Below are 19,109 nucleotides of genomic sequence, written 5' to 3' on the forward strand. Positions count from 1 at the left end.
GCCCTCACAGCCGGGGCCGCCACACTGACAGGGCTTTCCACTGGAGAGCCGAGCCCTCACAGCCGGGGCCGCCACACTGACAGGGCTTTCGGCGGGGATCGAGCTTCCACAGCCGCGGCCGCCACACTGACAGGGCTTTCCACGGGAGAGCCGAGCCCTCACAGCCGGGGCCGCCACACTGACAGGGCTTTCCACGGGAGAGCCGAGCCCTCACAGCCGGGGCCGCCACACTGACAGGGCTTTCCACGGGAGAGCCGAGCCCCCAGAGCCGGGGCTGACCGGCAGCCGCCAGGGCCCTCCGCGCTCGGCGGTGACGCGGGCGGGGGCGGGCCCGGCGGGGCGGGCGGGCCCTTTTCTGGCCGTGCCGGGCGGCGGGGCCGCACTCCGGCCGGGCCGCGGCAGCCCCGGCGCAGCGGTGGCGGCTCCTGGCCCCGGGGGTATGCGCAGGGGCGATGTTCCTGTCGGCTGGCGCCAGGCTCCTCCCGCGCTCCGGACGGAGCTCCTTCCTCAGCCTCCTCCTGCTGCTGTTGCTGTGCCCCGGCGGCGGGAGCGCGCCGCGCCGCCGGCCCGCGGGGCCGCCCGTGGTGCTGGGTAAGAGCCGGGGGGCGGCGGGGCGGGCGCTGCGGGGCCGGGCTGAGCTGAGCTGAGCCGAGCTGAGCCCGCCGGCCCCGTTACCCACCCCCGGCGGGGCGGCGCAGGGGGCCCGGGGTGCTGCGGGCTCGGCACGGCCGCGGGGAGCGCGCCCCGGCCGCCGCTGGCAGTGCCCGTGCTCCGCGGCGCGCAGAGCCCGCACCGAGCGGCGGCTCCGCAGCGGCCCCGGCCCGGCCCGGCCCAGCGGCCCCGGCCCGGCCCGGCCCAGCGGCGGGAGGTCCGGGCTGGGGCTGCCTTGGCCTGGCAGCGGCCGGGGAACAGACAAGGCTCGCTTTGGTACGCTTCGAGCTCATTAAGTAACACCAGAGCATCCCTGCTTAAGTCTTTCCTCTCTATGAACCGTTCGTGAAAGAGGCTGGAATCAGATGTGGAAAGAGGAGTGATTGGGTGTTCTAGCACTTGAATTACCAAATAAAAAAAAAGAAAAAAAATAGTCACTTCATCATGTTACATGAAAAACGAGTATTTGTTACTGGCCTGTGGTTTCACCTGTTAACACAGACTAGTTTGTGATGAATATGCAGGTAATATTCATATAATGGTTAATAAGTAATATTTGTTAGTTGCTTTTTGTATCCATTGGTAATAAGATGTAAATAAATTTTAAATGTTTCAATAACTTGTCTACTGAAACTGTAATTCTTAAGCATTCCAAGACAGCAAGTGCATTTGGTGACAGTAATGTCAGTAGCCAGTCCGGTGAATATATTCAGCATGCTGCATGTTCTTATTGTTGATTTATCTTGATGGTCACGGGGAAGAAAAACTGAGAAGATGGGAAAAGTGACATGTTGTTCAGTTCAGTCTCCATTTCCTGATAATAATTTAGGCTCTGATGGTGGCTTTGTTACTGCTGTTACAAACTTCTGACTTAGAAGGGCAAACTCTACCAGAACGTATTAAAAAATGTTCTTGTTATCTCAGGGTACAGTGTGTACAAATCCACAGTTCTTAAAAGACCTCTGAACTGAATGGCAGGCTGTGGTTTGGAAGTAGAAACTGCAGAAGGATGTCCTAAGAGGCAGGAGTTGAAACAGGAAAAATTATTTGAATTCTGTCTGGGGAGGCTAGAAACAATCTTTTATGCCATCTTTCCACTCTGCAATGCTGCCAGGCCTTGGCACTTGCTCCAGTGCAAGCTTCCTGATGACAGAGATGTTTTAGTTGCTGATCTAACATTGAACTCTATCTGGAAAGGAATCAAAGATTTAAAAGCAACTGGCAGAAAGGGTTACTGATTGTAGGAGTGTGGATTTACTACTGATGGCTCTACTGTAAGTATATATGTTCCCTAAGGATGGTTTTAAGAACTGTGGCTGACCTACATTTCCTGAAGAGACATTCTGGTAAATACTGTGTGGCTGAGCACATGTTCATCTGGAGTGTTTTACAACAGACTTTCTTGCTGTTACAGTGAATTTTCATGAAATGCTACAGAACATGTATCTCTTAGTGTTCTAGTCAGTCTCTGCATTTTAAAATTTGCTGGATTTTTTTGCTGCCCAGTCCTCATGCTTCTTGCATGTGTGACGTGAAAATAAGCTTTTTAGGAATTCCTGTGATGAGGATGGTGGAAGGGCTTCTGAGAATCATTCAGGGAAGCATTCTAAGTGCTGGCTTAACACAGGTGTTTGGGGGAAGGGAGAAAAACCCACATCACCTGGATACACAAATGAAAAAGATTTAGAGCAGTAAGTCTGCATTATACAAGCCTATACAAGCTTGAGATGAATTTGGAGCCCATATTAGGTGGGAATACAGAGTTGATCCTCCTGATTTGTCAGACTGGCATCTAGACTCCTAATTTCTCATGTAAGTTCAGTTTTTAAATACATTTTTATCTTATAGTAAACAGGTTCTCGTGGTCAAAACACTCGATCTGTTTGGAGGTTAACACACCTGAGTAGAAACGGGAATTAAGTTTGGTCATACTCTGTGTGTGGCAAGTTGGCCACCTGATCTTAAGGAATAAAGAAAGAAGAATTGCTGTTTAAAGGAACGTTGTCAACATAGCGATCACTTCAGAAATGTTTTGGACCAGGGATGGTCACAAGACCCAGTGTAGCTTGCTCTCGAATCTTTTGTGCAATGACCCCAAGTCATTACCCAAGTAAAAGAGGGGAACTAGAGCAGAATCTTGCAAAATATGAAGTGTTGCTCATATATGGGTAACTTCTGTTCTGCTGCCCAGGTACTGACAAAACTGCTGCTTCGAGGAATCTCACATCTGAAAAGAGCTGAGCTGCATCTATACAGCCTTGTAACTCTTGGCCACAGTTGTGATGGCAGCAGCTCTCAGATTTGGAGAGCCCCTGACTGGCTCAGGTGAAAGGTGGTTCTGTGGAGCAGCTGTGCCAGTCTAACAGTTCCTTGGTGCTCACCCAGCTTTCCTTGTACCTGTTTGTTGGCCACTTTGTGGAGTCCTTTGTCCTGCTGAAGCATGAGGAAATAACCTGATGAGGAAGAAGTGATTAATTTTGTAGGTGAATTATTTTAATGGAGGAGCTGGCACAGAGAACGTGGAGAGTGGCACCACATGGCTTGGATTAGGTTGCTTTAACCTGGTCTGTGCATCCTCGAGGTGCCTTAGTAGCTGGAGCTACTCTGCCTGGAGCTCATGTTCGCTCATACCAAAGGAGCAACACCAGGGACCAAAGTGCCATGGGTAGTAACTGACAGCAAAATACTGCAGTGCAATTGCTCAGTTTTCTGAGATTTAAATAAAAAAGCATTGAAGTATATTTATATAATAGTGACATTAGAGAAGAAGAAGAAACAGGTGAAAGTCAAAACCTTACTTACAGAGCCTGCTTGAAGGCCTGATATAAGGCACAATTCTCATTAAAACCTAAGGTGACTGTCTCAGTTCCCTTTCCTAAGTGTTTTGGGGGAAAAGAAGACTAATTATGGTACTGACTTGCTTTTATGCCTTTTTTAAAGTGTTTTTCTATTTAGCCAGGATGATGTAATCAAACAGAAAAATCTCCCTTAAGAACCAAAATAAACCACGGAATGCCTCTGTTCTACTAAAATATCTACAAAAATGTATATTGCATGTATTCTGTGCAATTACTTCTGCATATCTGCTTTATACTTAGATGAATTATAATTTTTTACACTTATCAGTTTGTTGGTGTTCAACAGGCTTGTCTTTAATGCTTATGGCAAGTAGTTTTTGTGGCTGTTCTTCTTCCTTCATTCTCTGTTTTAGTCCATCAATAATCACTGCATACTATCTCGTGTCTTAGGCGTTTTTGGAGCTGGTAACCCATCCTTATAAGATCAGTGTGAGATGCGCTGAACTCTTTACCTTTTAGAGCTGACTCAACACAATAACTATATCAATGTTCTGATACCTTCTGCAAACAATTTGTTAGGTACTTGGCTAAAGTTTTCTAGAAAGACACCTAAATGAAGTTTGTTAATAATTGATTTACATGCAAAGGAGCTGTGCCTGTGAATTCCTGCTGACTGCTAATTGAGCTGTGTATGTTTGTATGGTCAGCTGGCTAGATGTCAGGAGTGATTTAAATGTTTATGCCTCATGTGATCCAAGGTATCTGGAAGTATCATGTGAGACGTTGTTTGCTTTCTTGTTCCTAATTTTAAACAAGGCCTTTTCTGTGGCAGTCTGTGGAGTCTATGAGCTGCTTCAAGATGTTCTCAGAGACCTGTAGTCAGAGTTTAAAATTAATTTTCCTGGCAAGTTGCTTCATTTTGAAGGAAGACTAATTTATAGAACCAAAAAGACGACAGTTATTTGAGGAAATAATACTGGTTAAAAAGTTATGATCGTTGATAAATACCCAAAGGCGTTTGCATTTCAGATAAAAGTAGTAAAAAAAATACCAACTGCTGGCCCTCTTTTTTCTTTTTCCCCACATGAAAAAATATCCTGGCTCCCCACCCTGTTATTAAACAGACACCTTTTTTCTTTTTTTGTTCTTAGGATCCTTATATTTGGACTTTTGTTGAATGAACTTTTTTCTTTGTTATCTGAGCAGTCTTAAGGCAAGTCACTTTTAGGGTGCAATTTGCTTATTGTCTCTTGGTGGGAACTGTGAATCTGTCATTAAGACTTAGGGATAGTGATAGGCAGGAATAGGAATGTATCCTAAAGCTAATTACTGCAATTCAGTCTGTTACCTCTCTTAAACTCTAATGATATTTCTAAATGTGCTTTTCTATACAGTTTAATCATATAAAAACACATCTCAGAGGGAGATCTACTGGTTTTGTCAGGGCATATGAGACCAAAAAATTAGCCAAGGATACTATGAATATTGGAAGTGAATTTGGCTTATTGATGTATTAGAGTGAGTTTTGTTGGGGTTAGCATCTTTGTGAAAAAGGAGCCTGTGCTAGAACTGATAGAACACAAAATCTTATGGAAACACTTTTTTCTGCTGAATAAGAAATCTAATTTTTCCAAATGTTTGCAGTTCTGAAATTAACAGAGGAATTACACAGCTGCAAATTAGGGAAGCAGAGTACTGTTGAAGATCTTGTCTTGGACATCCGGTCTTAACTAGTGCTGATGTATTTAGCAGAACTTCACAAACAAGTTATTTTGGGGTCAGTATGCAGGCTTTAGAAAGAACTTTTGGAACTTTAAAAGCAAAAATGTTTAGAAGCTGCAGGTATTGGTAGATGAGAGGAGGAGAAAAATTGCATACAGATTACTCTGCCTGCAGGTCCATCTTCTGTATGGCCTGAAAGCAAAGGGAAACATGTTTTTCTACTGCTTTCAAATTCCACCATAGAAAATTTAGAAAGCTACATCCTTAACCTACAGAATTAATCTTCAGTGTGATATTTTTTAACCTGTTACTTATAAAAAACCACTAAGTAGTTCTCCAGCCAAAATGTAAATCATTAACACTGTTAAACTGGTTGGGTTGAGGGCTGAAGATCTTGCATGTTTTTTTCTATAATCTCAAAAACAAAAATTTATATTTTGTTTCCTATAGGTTCATCACAAAGCATCTTCAGTTTGCAAAGTATACTTTAGAAAATAAAAATGCCCTAAGGTGTGAGTGATAGTGATTAGCAGCTTCACTGTTAATATGGAAATGTCAAACTGACAAAAACATTTTTGTTAATCCCTGCTTTACAAACAAACATGCATCATATTTGTACATGAGAATTTATTTTTTAGCTACAGTGTTTATCTTTGCACAGGTAGAACTTGTCCTTTATCTTTTGTTTAGAATTGAAAAAATTGCCATTTTTCATCTTGTTCCTTATCATCCCTTGAGTAAAATCAGTATGTCATGTTTCTCATCTTGTGTCCTGAGTTGGACACAGGAGCAGAGCCTCTATCATCCAGAAGCTTGAAGATAAAATATCTTAACTAAATGAAAGTTGCAGTTAATCTAAGATCATTCCATTAAGTCCAAGTGAGACTCTGTACAGTATCCTACTTTCAGTGCTTTGTTGATAGATGTATCTTGATTATAATCTGAAACTTCTTCAGCTGTGAGTTTTCCCTACTCTGAGCAGGAGTGCTTGTGATTGATTGAGTTCAGTTTGGAAACCTCAGCAAGTTCTCCAAACTCTAATACCCCAGATGTTTGTCTGAGTCTTTGAAGGGCATCTTTGCTGGAAGAACTTTATTTTTACCCAAGGAAGTGAGATTCCAGGCTAGAACAAAATGTCACTCTTCTTTGTTTTGCATTGAAACTGAAGACAAAATCAACCTGTTATGTCCTTGGCAGGTCTGCTGCTGAAACTGGCTGGTCATGAAAGATTGATATAAATAGAATTACGTTCTGTTCCTTTTCCAATTAAAAGCACTGATACAGCAGAGGCACGAGACTGGAACAAGTTGTTGTCTTAGTTCTCTAAGCAATTACTAAGTAGGATTTTGTGAGGTTACAAGACTGAACTTCAGTAAACTCTTTCTAGGGTGTGATGCAATGCTGTAATCTCCTTTACTATGCTTTCCAGTATATCAGAGTCCTTGAAATATGACCTAAAATAAACCATGGTCAGCTACTGGGCCTTTTAACGTTTCACTTAAGGTGACAAAAATAAAGCTCCTAAAAACCTAATGAGAAAGCAGAGGTAGTTAGTAAAGAAATCCTGAGGTACATCTCATGGGGCATAACCTGCTGTGGTTGGAGGTGGTAAGAGTGGGTTATCTGAAGTTTTGGCCTTTTTCAGTTCTGCAATAACTTTTTTTCTAAAAGCACATCTGGTTTTGCAGTTAAATTAGGCATTCTTCTAAAAGATATTAGCTCCTTCCTTAAACCATTGCTAAGTATCAGTGTATTATAGAACTCAAACTGATTTGATTGTGCAGCTTACTGGGGGATAGGGGGAACAAATGTATGGGTAGACCTGCATTAAAAAACTTCAAAACTAAACATTGACAAGCACATCCTAAAAAGGGAGCTTTGTGGACCTGAAAGGAATGGAGGGAACCCTTAAGAAGTGCCTAACTTCTAAATTTTTCTTATACAGACAAACCTTTCAGTTCCTGGAATGTTTTTGTCTCTCTGCTTCTTGAGGAAAAAATGACTAAACATAACAGAATGTAAGAAGTTTCTCTGAAAACTTGGTGCTGAAAATTGTTAGTGTTTGGTTAAGACTAATTCTAATTTGAGAAAATATTCCTGCTTCCATCTAGGGTTTAAAAAATAATGAAGAATAAACCTTAGTCAAACTAATACTGACATTTAGTATATGCCTTAAGAAGGTGCAAATACCCAAAACCCTTTCCACCACATCTTACTCATGTAAGGTATCCAAAGGAAGAAAAAGTGACTGTTGTTGCCAAAACCTGAATGTAAAAATATGAAATTGCATTTTTACATTGTCAGCCAACCATGTCTTGTGTTGTCAAAGTCTGGTCTTATGTGAAGAAGGGAAGATAAATAATCTAAATCAGTCTTTTTATGTTTCTATCAAATTGATAGTTTGCAGGCAACTGTTTAAAGAGAAGAAAGTTGTGCAGTTGTGATGCTTTGGAAAAAAAAAATCTTTCAGAAAGATTCAGTTTGTACTTGAAAAAACAGATAAGTTTGGTAATGTCCTAGACAATCTTTTTTTTTCATACCCATGGCCTTACATGTTCCTTTATAGTCTGCTCTTTGAAGTTAGGAGCTGTTAATCCAGAATCATTCTACATGTTGATTTCTCAGCTTGAAAAATATAGAAATATTTTCAGTGGAAAATGTATATGTAGTACCTTCTTATGTAGTCTTTTTTCTCCGATTACAAAACCTGATGGTGTGTCTGGGTGCACTGATAATGCACATAAGGGCTACGGTACTTAGCTGTGTATACTGCAATAGAAAATGTTATATGCTTTAATTAACTGTCTGCTTTTTATCTCTCTCTCTCTTCTTTATATTTTACAGTTCCAGGGGACTTAGGTAATCAATTGGAAGCAAAGTTAGATAAGCCATCAGTGGTGCACTATCTCTGCTCTAAGAAGACAGACAGTTATTTTACACTCTGGCTGAATCTAGAATTGCTTCTGCCTGTCATCATTGACTGCTGGATTGATAATATCAGGTAAGATCAGAAATGTTACTCTTTGCAGTTACATCCTTTCCTTAGACTGACATGCAGAATGACTGCCTTTAAGTTCCTTTTCTGATTCAAGACCAGTGAGAGGAATGACTTGGAATTCTGCTGGGTAGGCTGACAGGATGGGTCTGAAGATGTAGCTCTGTTTCATGTGAAGTAGCTGTAATTTGTAATTGCTGATGAGAAGCAGAGGCTCTCTTAGTTTCTTCCACTTTCTCTTCTACCAGTGACTCAGTGCTCAGTGTAGGTTTGAGCACTTGTTAGACACCTCTATGGCCTTATCTCAATGAGGAGATTTTCCTGCTTTTTTTTTTTTTTTTTTTTTTTTTTTTTTTGCGAGCAAGAGGAGATGGGCTTTCATGCTATTTCGTAATTCAGTCTGCTTTATTAGTATTCCTGTAAAAATAATATAAATATATTTATGAAAACAAGAAATAATTGGCTGGTGCAATTAAAAACTATTGCATTGGCATGTTGCTCTTTTATGAATGTACTGAGCTGTTGAAAAGCAGTCTGCTTTGTCTTGCCCTGTGCCTTATGGATTAGAGAGATTTTTCTTAAGAGATTTGTGCATTGGTTTACATTCTTAGACTCCATCTAGGGGCAAAAACTTGCATTCAGAAATGGCAATTGTATTGATATGGTACTAAAAACAAACCAACCCCCAACTATAATAATAGGGATGATTAAAGAAATAAACTCCTGACTCAATGCTCCAGTTTCTTTGCATCCTAAGTTGATTTGAAAAGTATTTACACAACACTCAATACCTCGATATGTTTCCTGAGGTGCTATTTGTTATTAATTGGGAAATAAAGTATTCCGTTATGCTGGTATGGGTGTTTCTAGTTAAGTAGAAGTGATTTTTTTAGGTAGGTTAATATTTTTGATGTCTGATTTAATAGGTATTTTCTGTCCTACTGCCACATTCCTATGCTCGTTACAAGTTTTTTCCATTTAGTGACTTGATGCAAAGTCAAATGGTGTAGAACTATATAAAGTAGCTTATATTTTAAAGATGAATTTCAGTCACACTTCCATATACTCAGTTTTACAGAGACAAAAAGTCTTAGATTCGGCACATAAAGCACTGAAGTAATTAAAGTAATTGTTTGCATTGTATAATCTCTTAGCCATGAAAGTACTCTGATCATGTCTGCTTGGCTTGGGTTTTTTCCTCCTTCTGAGTAACAGCACTTAAAGTTCTTGTACTGCACTCAGAATATAAGACCCAGTGTAATTGAGGGCTGTCATGTGGCAATAAAACATGTTTCATGCTTTGTTTAATTGTTTTTCTTCCCTTCCTCCCCAGGCTGGTATATAATCGAACAAGTAAGATTACAAAACCACCAGATGGAGTGGATATCAGAGTCCCAGGGTTTGGGCAGACATTTTCCTTGGAATTTCTTGACCCAAGTAAAAGGAGCGTGGGTATGTACAAGCTGTGTCCGGAGTGCTTTGTCATTGGAGGGTTTCTCCAGTTTGCATTTATGCAGCAAGCATAAATTGATGTGATTCAAAGCATAATGTGATTTCAAATTACAGTTCTGTGAGCTCACTTGGCTTTTAAGAGTTTTCATTGCTTTGTATTGTTTCATTTGTTGCATGGCCAGATAGATTGAGACAAGAAGATTCCATGTTATTTAGTGTTGTATCAAATCTAAGTTTGGTGGATGAAATCTGGGTAGGCATATTGAGGACTGATGCTTTCAGAAAATGAGATGGGTTGAGTAGAAAATTCTGTGAAGAAGCTTAAGCTTGACAAGCAAAACTGAAATAAAAGCACAAGTTCTGAGAAAGGTATTCTTTGGCCTTAGAGATGGGTTAATTGGATTGGGAGATATGGTACCACAACATGTAGCTCCTTGTATTTTGCTGGTGCCAGAATAACTATATAATTGCATTTGTGCTGCAAAAGATTTCTGCATTAATGTGTTTGCAGGGTTTTTTGTTTGGTGCTTTTGTAGAAGTCACATTTGAGAAAACACTGAGTTTGATAAGCTTTTGTGAGTTGTTTGCTGTGGCTGAAGACTGGAGGAGTTGAATAGTCAGTAATGCACTGAGCTTGACATGCTGCATAGCATGGACCTGTTCTTTAAGGGCAGTGATATGCTTAATGATTGCACTAGGTCACTCTTACACCTAGAACTGAGTTATGGTTCAATTCTCCACTTGGACTGTATGATAAACATTCAAGACTAACAAATGAGGTTCTGCTTAAACTTAAATATGGTGTTCTGTAGACTGTTCTGACACTATTACTGGATGCATTTAGTCCTGGTAATATTTAAATCTCATGTGTCAAACCTTGCATTAAGTAACATCTTTCAACAGGCAGTCTGCAACTGTTTCCCTTTTTGCTGTTAAAGCTTTATGTTCAGTTACTTAAGAATTAGTCCACTACCCCAGGGATTAAAAAAGTAGTTTTGGGGTAGTTTCCAAAGTTCTGCCCTGGGGTATATGATAAGCATTTGTTTCCAAGAATAAATGTTGGTGAAGTCCAGGCCAACTGTTACTCCCTACCTATTGTTAATTTGCAATCAATAAAAGCTATGACTCTGATGAAAACCCCTCAGAAATTACTATGTCGTAGTTCAAGGGTAAACTTTGCATATACTACACTTGGCTGCCAAAGTGTTTGAGAGGTCAGCCATCTAGTAAGAAGTTTTAATAGTGATAGTCTCTCAATTTTGGGGGATGGTGAGCATGACTCATTTTGTTCAATATGCGTGCAGCTTTCTAGATTGTTACAGGCAAACTGCAGGTTTAATGTGTACATGTGGTGTCACAGACACTGCCTCTGGAACTTTGTTTTGCAGTACTGTCTGACAGCTGCTTCACACACTAACCTTGTTACTCTTCTGTTTCTCTCTTATCTGATATTTACAGGAAGTTACTTCTATATGTTGGTGCAGAGTTTAGTAGACTGGGGCTACAAACGTGATGAAGATGTTAGAGGAGCACCTTATGACTGGAGAAAGGCACCAAGTAAATAATATACTGTTATTTTAACAAAAGTTTGACTCTCCTAGCCAGCAAATAATGTAGTGAATCTCTTCTCCCATCCTTTACAATCTAAAAACTTAATTTTTAGGGGGCCTGGGTACTCCTGGATGCAAATACAAGCTCAGTGTTGTGATTTCATTTTTTTTTTTTCTTCTTTAAACAACTTGCTATTTAAAACTTGCTTAAAACCAGAACAAAGCAACAGAAAAACCCATTTCACTAAAGCATGTGCACACAAAATTCCCACCCCTCCTATTCAGTATTGGAATTTCTAAGGTCTGCATCATTAATTCTGTAGACAGTTCAACACCATTATTTAAAAGCTTATTTTTTTAAAAGCTCAGCATTCACAATGAATAATTATCACTGTGTAATCTGTATGTTTTAGATGAGAATGAAGACTATTTTGTGGCACTTCGCAAGATGATAGAGTTACTGTATGAGCAATATGGAAGCCCTGTTGTGCTGATTGCCCACAGCATGGGCAACATGTACACCCTGTACTTCCTGAACCACCAGCCCCAGGATTGGAAGGACAAGTACATCAAGGATTATGTGTCACTAGGTGCTCCGTGGGGAGGAGTGGCTAAAACTCTCCGTGTGCTGGCTTCAGGTAGGTAATGGGAGGCTTTGCTGTGTGTGTAGTGCACAATGGTAACGAGACTGTTGACTGTAAGACTGCAGGATGAGAGTTTAAGGTACTGTGAAGGGAAAACCACTTTTTTGTAAGCAACGACAACTTGATGTTTCAAGCCTTGCAACCCAACTGTTACCTTTCATATTTGTGGGGGTGGACTGAGATTTCTTACATCCTGTAACTTGGAGCTTTCTCCCTTCTTGACCTCTCCTGACCTCTTTTCAGCAGATTGTTGTGTTGTCTGCTGTTTGGCCTGAAGCCTTCTCTTTCTGTCCCTTCTGCCCCCAGCCTGATTGCTCTCTGATCAGTATGGCAAAGCTACCAAGGACTCCAGAGCATTCAGCAGTTTCCTTTGATTAAAGATCACACAGCTGCTTGAGGTTAACATTAAAGGAAACTTGTAGAGATGGTGGGGAACTGGTGTCCGCTGTGTAAATGTCAGGTGAAAATGATAACTCTACAGATTAGGAAAGTGAATCTTTGAGGTCTTGGGTTTAGCAGACTGGATATGCCAGAGACTAAAAAACAAAAAAAAAAATTGAATAAAGCAGCATAATGTACTTGAGTAAGTAACTGAAAATGACTGATGGAAAATGTTCACTTACCCATCATGTGATACCATAATTACATCATGTACATTTAGTTCTCAATGTTTCTGGCTTGGTTTTGTAGCTTGTTTCTGACCTGTTAGCTTTGGATATGCACTATCTTCTTCCTAATTAAAGCTGACATCAAAAATTGGACTTTATCAAAATGCCAAACACACAGTGAGAGTCAGCCATGCATGGCCAGAGTAAAGAATACTTTGCTTAGCAAAGGCATTTGATTCTGAGCAGTAGTGCACTGCTCCATTACTAATTAGAAAACTTGACTCAATACAAACACCCAATTTACACATTGTTAAAGCTGTTGAAATGTCACTCTAAAAATTTATTTCCCTTTTCCCACAGGCTTTGTCTGACATATTTGCTTCCCATTACAAAAATGGCGAGAAGTGAACAATGTTAATATCACCTTCAGAAAATTACATGAAATTACATAAAATTCCACAGTCCCATATCTCTGTTGGTTTAAACTTTTGTGCTTTATACTTTGTATATGCTTTATAATGCATCTCTAGCAAAGGGGCTAATTCTGCTAATGCATAATGAATAGCTAAATTTCTACTAAAATGTAGTCAGTCATATTTTAATCTGTGTATCTATTGTACTAAACTTCCATGTTTTTGAGCAGAAATTTAAGAATTATGTGGGAAAGTTACATGGGCAAACATAATATCAGAATGTACAGGTTTAAACTGTTTCTGTCTCAAATATCCCCCATCACCATATCCACCATGGTAAAACATCACCATCAGAACCTTGGACTGCATTAGTCTATTTAAGAGTTTCCAAAGTTATCAGGGTTGGTATGCTGAAGAATTGTTGCTTTAAAGCAAATACTGCATTTCAGCAGGAAAGACAAGGCACTCTATGAATGCATTTTTTCTGCTCCCATTCCTGTTTATGATACGTGATGCCAGGAACTTCATGTCAAATCCACAGCTGTGTTATCAAAGTGGTAAACAGTACACAGGTGGAATTGTTTTCTGGAGATTTCTGTGATACTTTCAGCTACTTGTACATGAGCTTTGCTGGATCCCACTGCAGTGGGCAAAGACACAAAGCTCACAGTGGTTTGTTTCTATTTTTAACATGTTGAAAGGTTGAAATGTTAGCGGTGTCTTCCTTACACCTAATGTTCCGATGTGTCTGCTGACTTAAATGTGGTGTTGGCCATCTTGTACTTCTTCACTTATGAGAAAAGTGAAGTATTTGAGAAGCACTTTGTTACAGTTCTGTAAGAGAAGGCTGGGATAGTCAGGTTCTGTGTTTGATTATTCTACTGGAAATAAATCTTGTACGCATTCCTTTCATTGTTCGGTTCAGAACTTGGGCTTTCTTTGCTGAAAACTGCCAAGCAGTGTTCAGCACCTTAGTGGTGAGAGTGCACAGTGAAGTTGTTACACCACACAGTATCATGAGACCCGTTTTTCAGGACCTTTGTGATTCTGCCTGTGCATTTGAGTTTTTATCTGTTTCAGACTAGCAAGGTCTCCATATAGTGCTCCTAAAGATGGCATTACTGTGCCTTGCTGAAGCAATAGTGCCACCCCGTGGAACTGAAATAGCACCAAATATATTTTTCCGGAATAGTGGTTTCAGTTGCAGCATTTCAGTTATTATGGCATGGTTGACCTGGACCGCTACATGCTGTAACCACCTGGAAATAATGGAAAATAAAACTCAAGGTTCAGCTGATGGAAGAATTGAGGTGTGACAGCCACTGTGATAATGAAAACAAACAAGGAATATAAACTTGTATTTGTCTCAGGGTTTTCTTGTGGTTTTTTTTTCTTGTTTTTTTTTTTTTTTTTTAAAGCAGCTTTTGATTTTGTGAAGATGGAAGAACAATTGTTAAAATATGCAAAAAGGTGCATATAAATTATCCCTTAGTCCTGTGTTAAAGGCATTTATTTCAGTCATTCATCAACTCATATTTAAATCTTGGAAGTTATTAAAAGTCAGTTTGCAGGAGTTAATTTATGAGACAATCATCAAGGAGAAAAAACTTTTCAAATTGTCACTGTAAGCCAGGGGAACAAACTTATTGTTCATGTTATCACCATGAGTGCTAGTAACTGGTGCTGATTAAGATTGATGTCTTGCTTCATGGATAATGAAATTTCACTTTTTTCCCTAAGGTGACAACAACAGAATCCCTGTCATCAGTTCACTCAAGATCAGAGACCAGCAGAGATCAGCAGTTTCCACAAATTGGATGCTCCCCTACAACTACACGTGGCCTCCAGACAAGGTGTTTGTGAGCACACCCACAGCTAACTACACGCTCCGGGATTACTGGAAGTTCTACAGAGACATAAACTTTGAGGATGGCTGGCTGATGAGGCAGGACACGGAGCCCCTGGTGTACGGCATGACCCCGCCCGGGGTGCGCATCCACTGCCTCTACGGCACTGGCGTGGAAACCCCCGACTCTTTCCATTATGAAAGCTTTCCTGACAGAGAGCCCAAGATTTTCTACAGCGATGGGGATGGTACAGTGAACTTACAGAGTGCCTTGCAATGTAGAAAGTGGGTGGACAGGCAAAAACAGGAAGTGGTGATGTTTGAGCTTTCAGGAAACGAGCACATTGAAATGCTGTCCAATGATACTACTATCTCCTATGTGAAAAAGCTGCTCTTTGGTTTGTGATAACCTTGTGTTGATAGTTATTTCCTCACCTGTGATGCCTTCCCTTAAATATGGGGAAATGCCTTTTAATCCCTTGATATTTAGATATTTGAATTATTTATTTTGCTTTTTTAAAAGGTTGTTTTCAAGTTGCTTAGTATTCTAAATGATTGTTCGTCTCTGATTTGTGTTCATCATGCTTCATGGTATTTTCACAATCTGAAAATTTTGTCAAATATGCATTTTGGTGCCTCTGGTCCAATGGTCATACAGAATTTCATCTGGAGATTGTGCAGCCCCTTGCACATACCGCATGGAGTATGGATCCCAGAGTTCCTTTGTGTGGACTTTGCAGGTTTGGAGTGGAAGGCTAGGAAGAATGGCAATTTTGGATGCCCAGGGGAATGGTATTAACAATTTGGCAAACACAATAAGCATTGCAAAGGGTCTTGCATATTCTGATCCACAGTTCCCAGTGGATTAGTTTATAAATGTGCGTATCTACTAGGTAAAATAGGGAAGAGGTGTGCCTGGAACTGTGCTTTGTAGTAATCCAGACTTTTATTTTTTACAGCCTGTGGAGGGGAAAAGATAAATGTGTGAATTGAAGCTTCTTTATTAGGTGCCCTACTGGGTTATATTAGAAAGAGGAAATGGTTTGCTCATCAACTTCTAGAATCCCTGATCATATACAGTCTGGAGTCTGAGGAATTCTCAGTCTGTGCTTTATTTCTCAGTGAGGGAATGACACTAAACTTTGGTTGGTGCTTGTAGTAACTTTAGCACAGTTATTGTGGAGTAGCACATCAATCAAAGCTAATTGAATACTGGCAAGCAATCTGAAACGTATAGAATTGCATTTCTGGGTGGAAAACAACCTCCTGTAGGGGAAATAATAATGGATGGTGGGCAGCATTTAAAGAAAAGTGAACTTCTGAACTGGAGTTGGGAATGAAAGCCAGTATGGAGTATAAACCTTGTTGTCAGTCCAATACTTTGGCTCTGATCCAGTTGCCTGACTAAGCAGTGATTAGATCAACATTGCATTCCACTGAAAAGAATTTTTTTGCTTTAGGACTAAAAGTAATTTCCCATAGATTACAAGTTTCATTTTTGCTGTTTTAAGAAGTTGGAACATGTGGTTCCTTAAATGTTTCTATAAATTGCTGAACATGCAGTTCTGTAATTTCCTACAGTGTTGTTCTACTCAATGTTCAAATAGTAATTTCAGCTCTGACCTCCACAGAAGTGCTGGCCTAAAGGCCATCATATTTACCACCTTGATTACAGAAGTCCTGTTGGAGAAATAGTTATACTCAAAAATTCTCTCTTGCTTGCTTTAAAACAAGTCACCCAGTTAGACAGCACTTAGTTTTCTAAAAACAGAGCTTTGAATGCTTTCAAAATGCTAGGTTCTCCAAGAAAAATATTTTAAGAGTTGCAGAAACTCATTGAATTATTAAGGGTTCATTACTTAAGAAACTGAATGTCTAAAGACTAAAGTTTTAACTATTTTGGTAGCATGCCTAAAATGTTTTTTGCCACTGGACATATCAATAAGATCTGTTGAACTGATGGGCTGGAACTCTTGCTGTTGTACAATGGAACAGGAGGTAGTTTTAAGACTTTAGTTTTAATTCAGGAATCTCTTGTTAATTCAAAACAATTTGAACTAGGGTCATCAACAAGCCAATTATCTTTCTAGGTTATAACTTTCTTATGTAGCTTTATTTCCCCCTCTTAATTTTTTCCTAATGCTTATGTTGAGGGAGTGTTGACATTTTCCTGATTTTTAAAATGGATCATTAATCTTGTCCTCACTTGCCCAGGACCCTACAGTCCAGCAGCAAGATTGCCTAGACTTTTCCAGAGTAAGTACTGAGTTGTCCCCAGCCTTTGCAATGTGTAACTGCTGAAATGAAAAAAAAAAAAAAAAAAAACCACAACCAATTAACCTAAACAGCCAATCCCCCTAAAAGAAGAAGCCCTACAACAACAAAGAGGGGGGAAAAAAGCCCCAACCTGCCTTCAAAAAATCACCACAGAAAATTGCCCTTTAGCCAGGTGATCTATTTTATGCAGGGCTTGTCAGCTGGATAAGCTTCAAGCTTGTGTTCCAAGACTGCTCGAAGATGATAAAGCTCTTCCTTGGTCTGACTCAGTTTTTGAAACAATGGCTATTAAAATAAATTACAGAAAACATATAATCACAATCTGTATTTCTTGCTGAAGGAGAAGGCTTGTTAATAAGCACTGGATTGAGTGGAGCTGGAGGCTGTATTGCAGGATATCAACATAGACATCAAGGGCTGAAAAATGAGAAAACAATGTAGGTAAACAATTCTTAACCTGATCTGGAGAATGTTTGTAAGATTCATTTGGATCCTTACCCATTAATCAACAGCATTTTCAGTCTCATAGCAAGAATTTAGCTGCAGGGTTTTTTTGTTGATTTGACGTTCCAAAATACATGATTCAAAAAATGCTTGTCCTTTTTGCACTTTTTTTTCTTTAGTACTTTTAAAATATACTTTCTGTGACCCAAAAGAGGAAAAAAGCACAACTTTTTTATTCTTTTATAATTTTGGCAACCTAGTACTGTGTTTGAGATTAGTTGGCTGTATCTTTTAACCTGAAATTTTCAAAACCAGTTTTCTGTTAGTAGACAAGCCTTGTGATAGTTAATGTGGTAAAATGAAGCTGAAGGTTTTTCAAGGCTTTTATTTATTTGTTCTGTTGTTTGTCACTATAAAGCCTTGTTGTACTGTTGTAAAGAAATGTGTGTACCTGAGTCCTAAGTACTGTGTGAGAGCAAGCACAGCACCTCTGGTGTTCTTCGATTGCTTGTGGTGCATCTGCAGTTTTATGTCCAGAAAGTGTGGGGTCTTTTTTCCCCCCTACCAAATGATCAGCAGCCCTTTCATTTGCAGTTTCTTGCAGGCTGGGATGCAGTTCTCACTGAGAAGTGAATGCATTATTCCCGTTGTGAAGTGGGAGCCCTGCACTGTGCGTGTGAGGAGTGGCTGCTCCCTGCCCTGGATCCTCTGCAGGGCAGCACTGAGCGTTGCTGTCAGACCTGCTGCAGCCACGGGCACTGAGCTGTTTCCATTCCTGTGGGGAGAGAGGTCTGAAAAAACCCCTTTAATGAGAATGTGGCCCTTTGATAAGAGGATTAACTCAGGTGCTTTGCCACACTGCACAGCTGAAGTGTCTGAATTCACTAATGTATCTTTTTGGTACCTAAAGCATGAAGTATGTGTCTCTTTCCGTATTTTTTACTTAGTTTTATTCTTCCAGGATATTTTCAGAAACCAAAACTAGTCTCGAGGACCAAATGTGTTTATTTTTGGCAACTTGTATAGAAAATGCTGAAGAAGCTTTCAGCTGTCATTGTACTTCTGAAGAGGTTCAGAGTCACTATGTGATTTGTATAAAAGCAGAAAACTTCAATAACTAGCAATAATTGCAAAGGATTTGCAGACCAAAGGAAGGAATGTTTGCTATTAAGGTAATTCTTGGAGCACAGTGTGTTCAAGGCCCTCTTAAATTCAGGGAATGTTTGGCAGTGACTTTGCTGCTCTACACTAACCAGTATTTTGTACAGAACCTATTCTGAGGCCTGGCATTTTGTATGTTCTTGTGTATGAATGTGTTCAATAGATTTTGAATATTTTATTGTCAAATTTGATAATATAATAAAGTTGATCTAATACAGATTATCTCCTGTTGTGAATAATGTGCTGTCTCAGTTCTCAGAGGAAATGAAAACTTGATGCTGTTTTTCTTCCCTAAAGATGATTGGTGTCTCTCACAGTAATTCTTGTTTAATCTCCCTAATGCACCTCCTGTCTTGTGGTACATTTGGAGTTCACTGTTAATTGTTCTTGAATTTATGGAGGTATGGGATTGAGACTATTCATTTTTTTTGCTTGCTTCTTACTTGCTTGTCTTGTGTTAAAAAAAAAAAAGTTCTCAGGATGCCTTACAACTCAGGTAATTATTTTGAAGTTAGTTCCTGAGTTGTGAAGTGCTTTAAATGCCTGCA

At 39.9% G+C, this 19,109-nt stretch overlaps 1 protein-coding gene across 2 annotated transcripts; it reads left to right on the plus strand.

Moving 5' to 3' along the window:
• Positions 1 to 365: 365 nt before the first annotated feature.
• PLA2G15 (phospholipase A2 group XV) lies at positions 366 to 18,778 on the plus strand. 2 transcript variants are annotated; one of them, XM_068202771.1, is made up of 6 exons: positions 366 to 591; positions 8,016 to 8,172; positions 9,500 to 9,618; positions 11,077 to 11,175; positions 11,582 to 11,806; positions 14,574 to 18,778. In XM_068202771.1, the coding sequence occupies exons 1-6, from the start codon at positions 453 to 455 to the stop codon at positions 15,083 to 15,085; spliced, it is 1,251 nt and encodes a 416-aa protein (XP_068058872.1). In that variant the 5' UTR covers positions 366 to 452; the 3' UTR covers positions 15,086 to 18,778. The 2 variants fall into 2 exon arrangements, with proteins under 2 accessions (XP_068058872.1, XP_068058873.1); XM_068202772.1 differs by lacking the exon at positions 366 to 591 and adding an exon at positions 2,364 to 2,400.
• The last annotated feature ends 331 nt before the right edge of the window (positions 18,779 to 19,109 follow it).

The sequence above is a fragment of the Anomalospiza imberbis genome, chromosome 12 (genome assembly GCF_031753505.1).
Source record: "Anomalospiza imberbis isolate Cuckoo-Finch-1a 21T00152 chromosome 12, ASM3175350v1, whole genome shotgun sequence".
NCBI lineage: Eukaryota > Metazoa > Chordata > Aves > Passeriformes > Viduidae > Anomalospiza > Anomalospiza imberbis.

What these genes read in the sequence shown, in the direction of transcription:
- PLA2G15 (XM_068202771.1), top strand. Translation starts at nt 453, where the DNA reads ATGTTCCTGTCGGCTGGCGCCAGGCTCCTCCCGCGCTCCGGACGGAGC. An exon ending in TGACTGGAGAAAGGCACCAA is followed by an intron (nt 11,176 to 11,581) that starts GTAAATAATATA and finishes TGTATGTTTTAG; the next exon opens with ATGAGAATGAAGACTATTTT. An exon ending in TCTCCGTGTGCTGGCTTCAG is followed by an intron (nt 11,807 to 14,573) that starts GTAGGTAATGGG and finishes TTTTTCCCTAAG; the next exon opens with GTGACAACAACAGAATCCCT.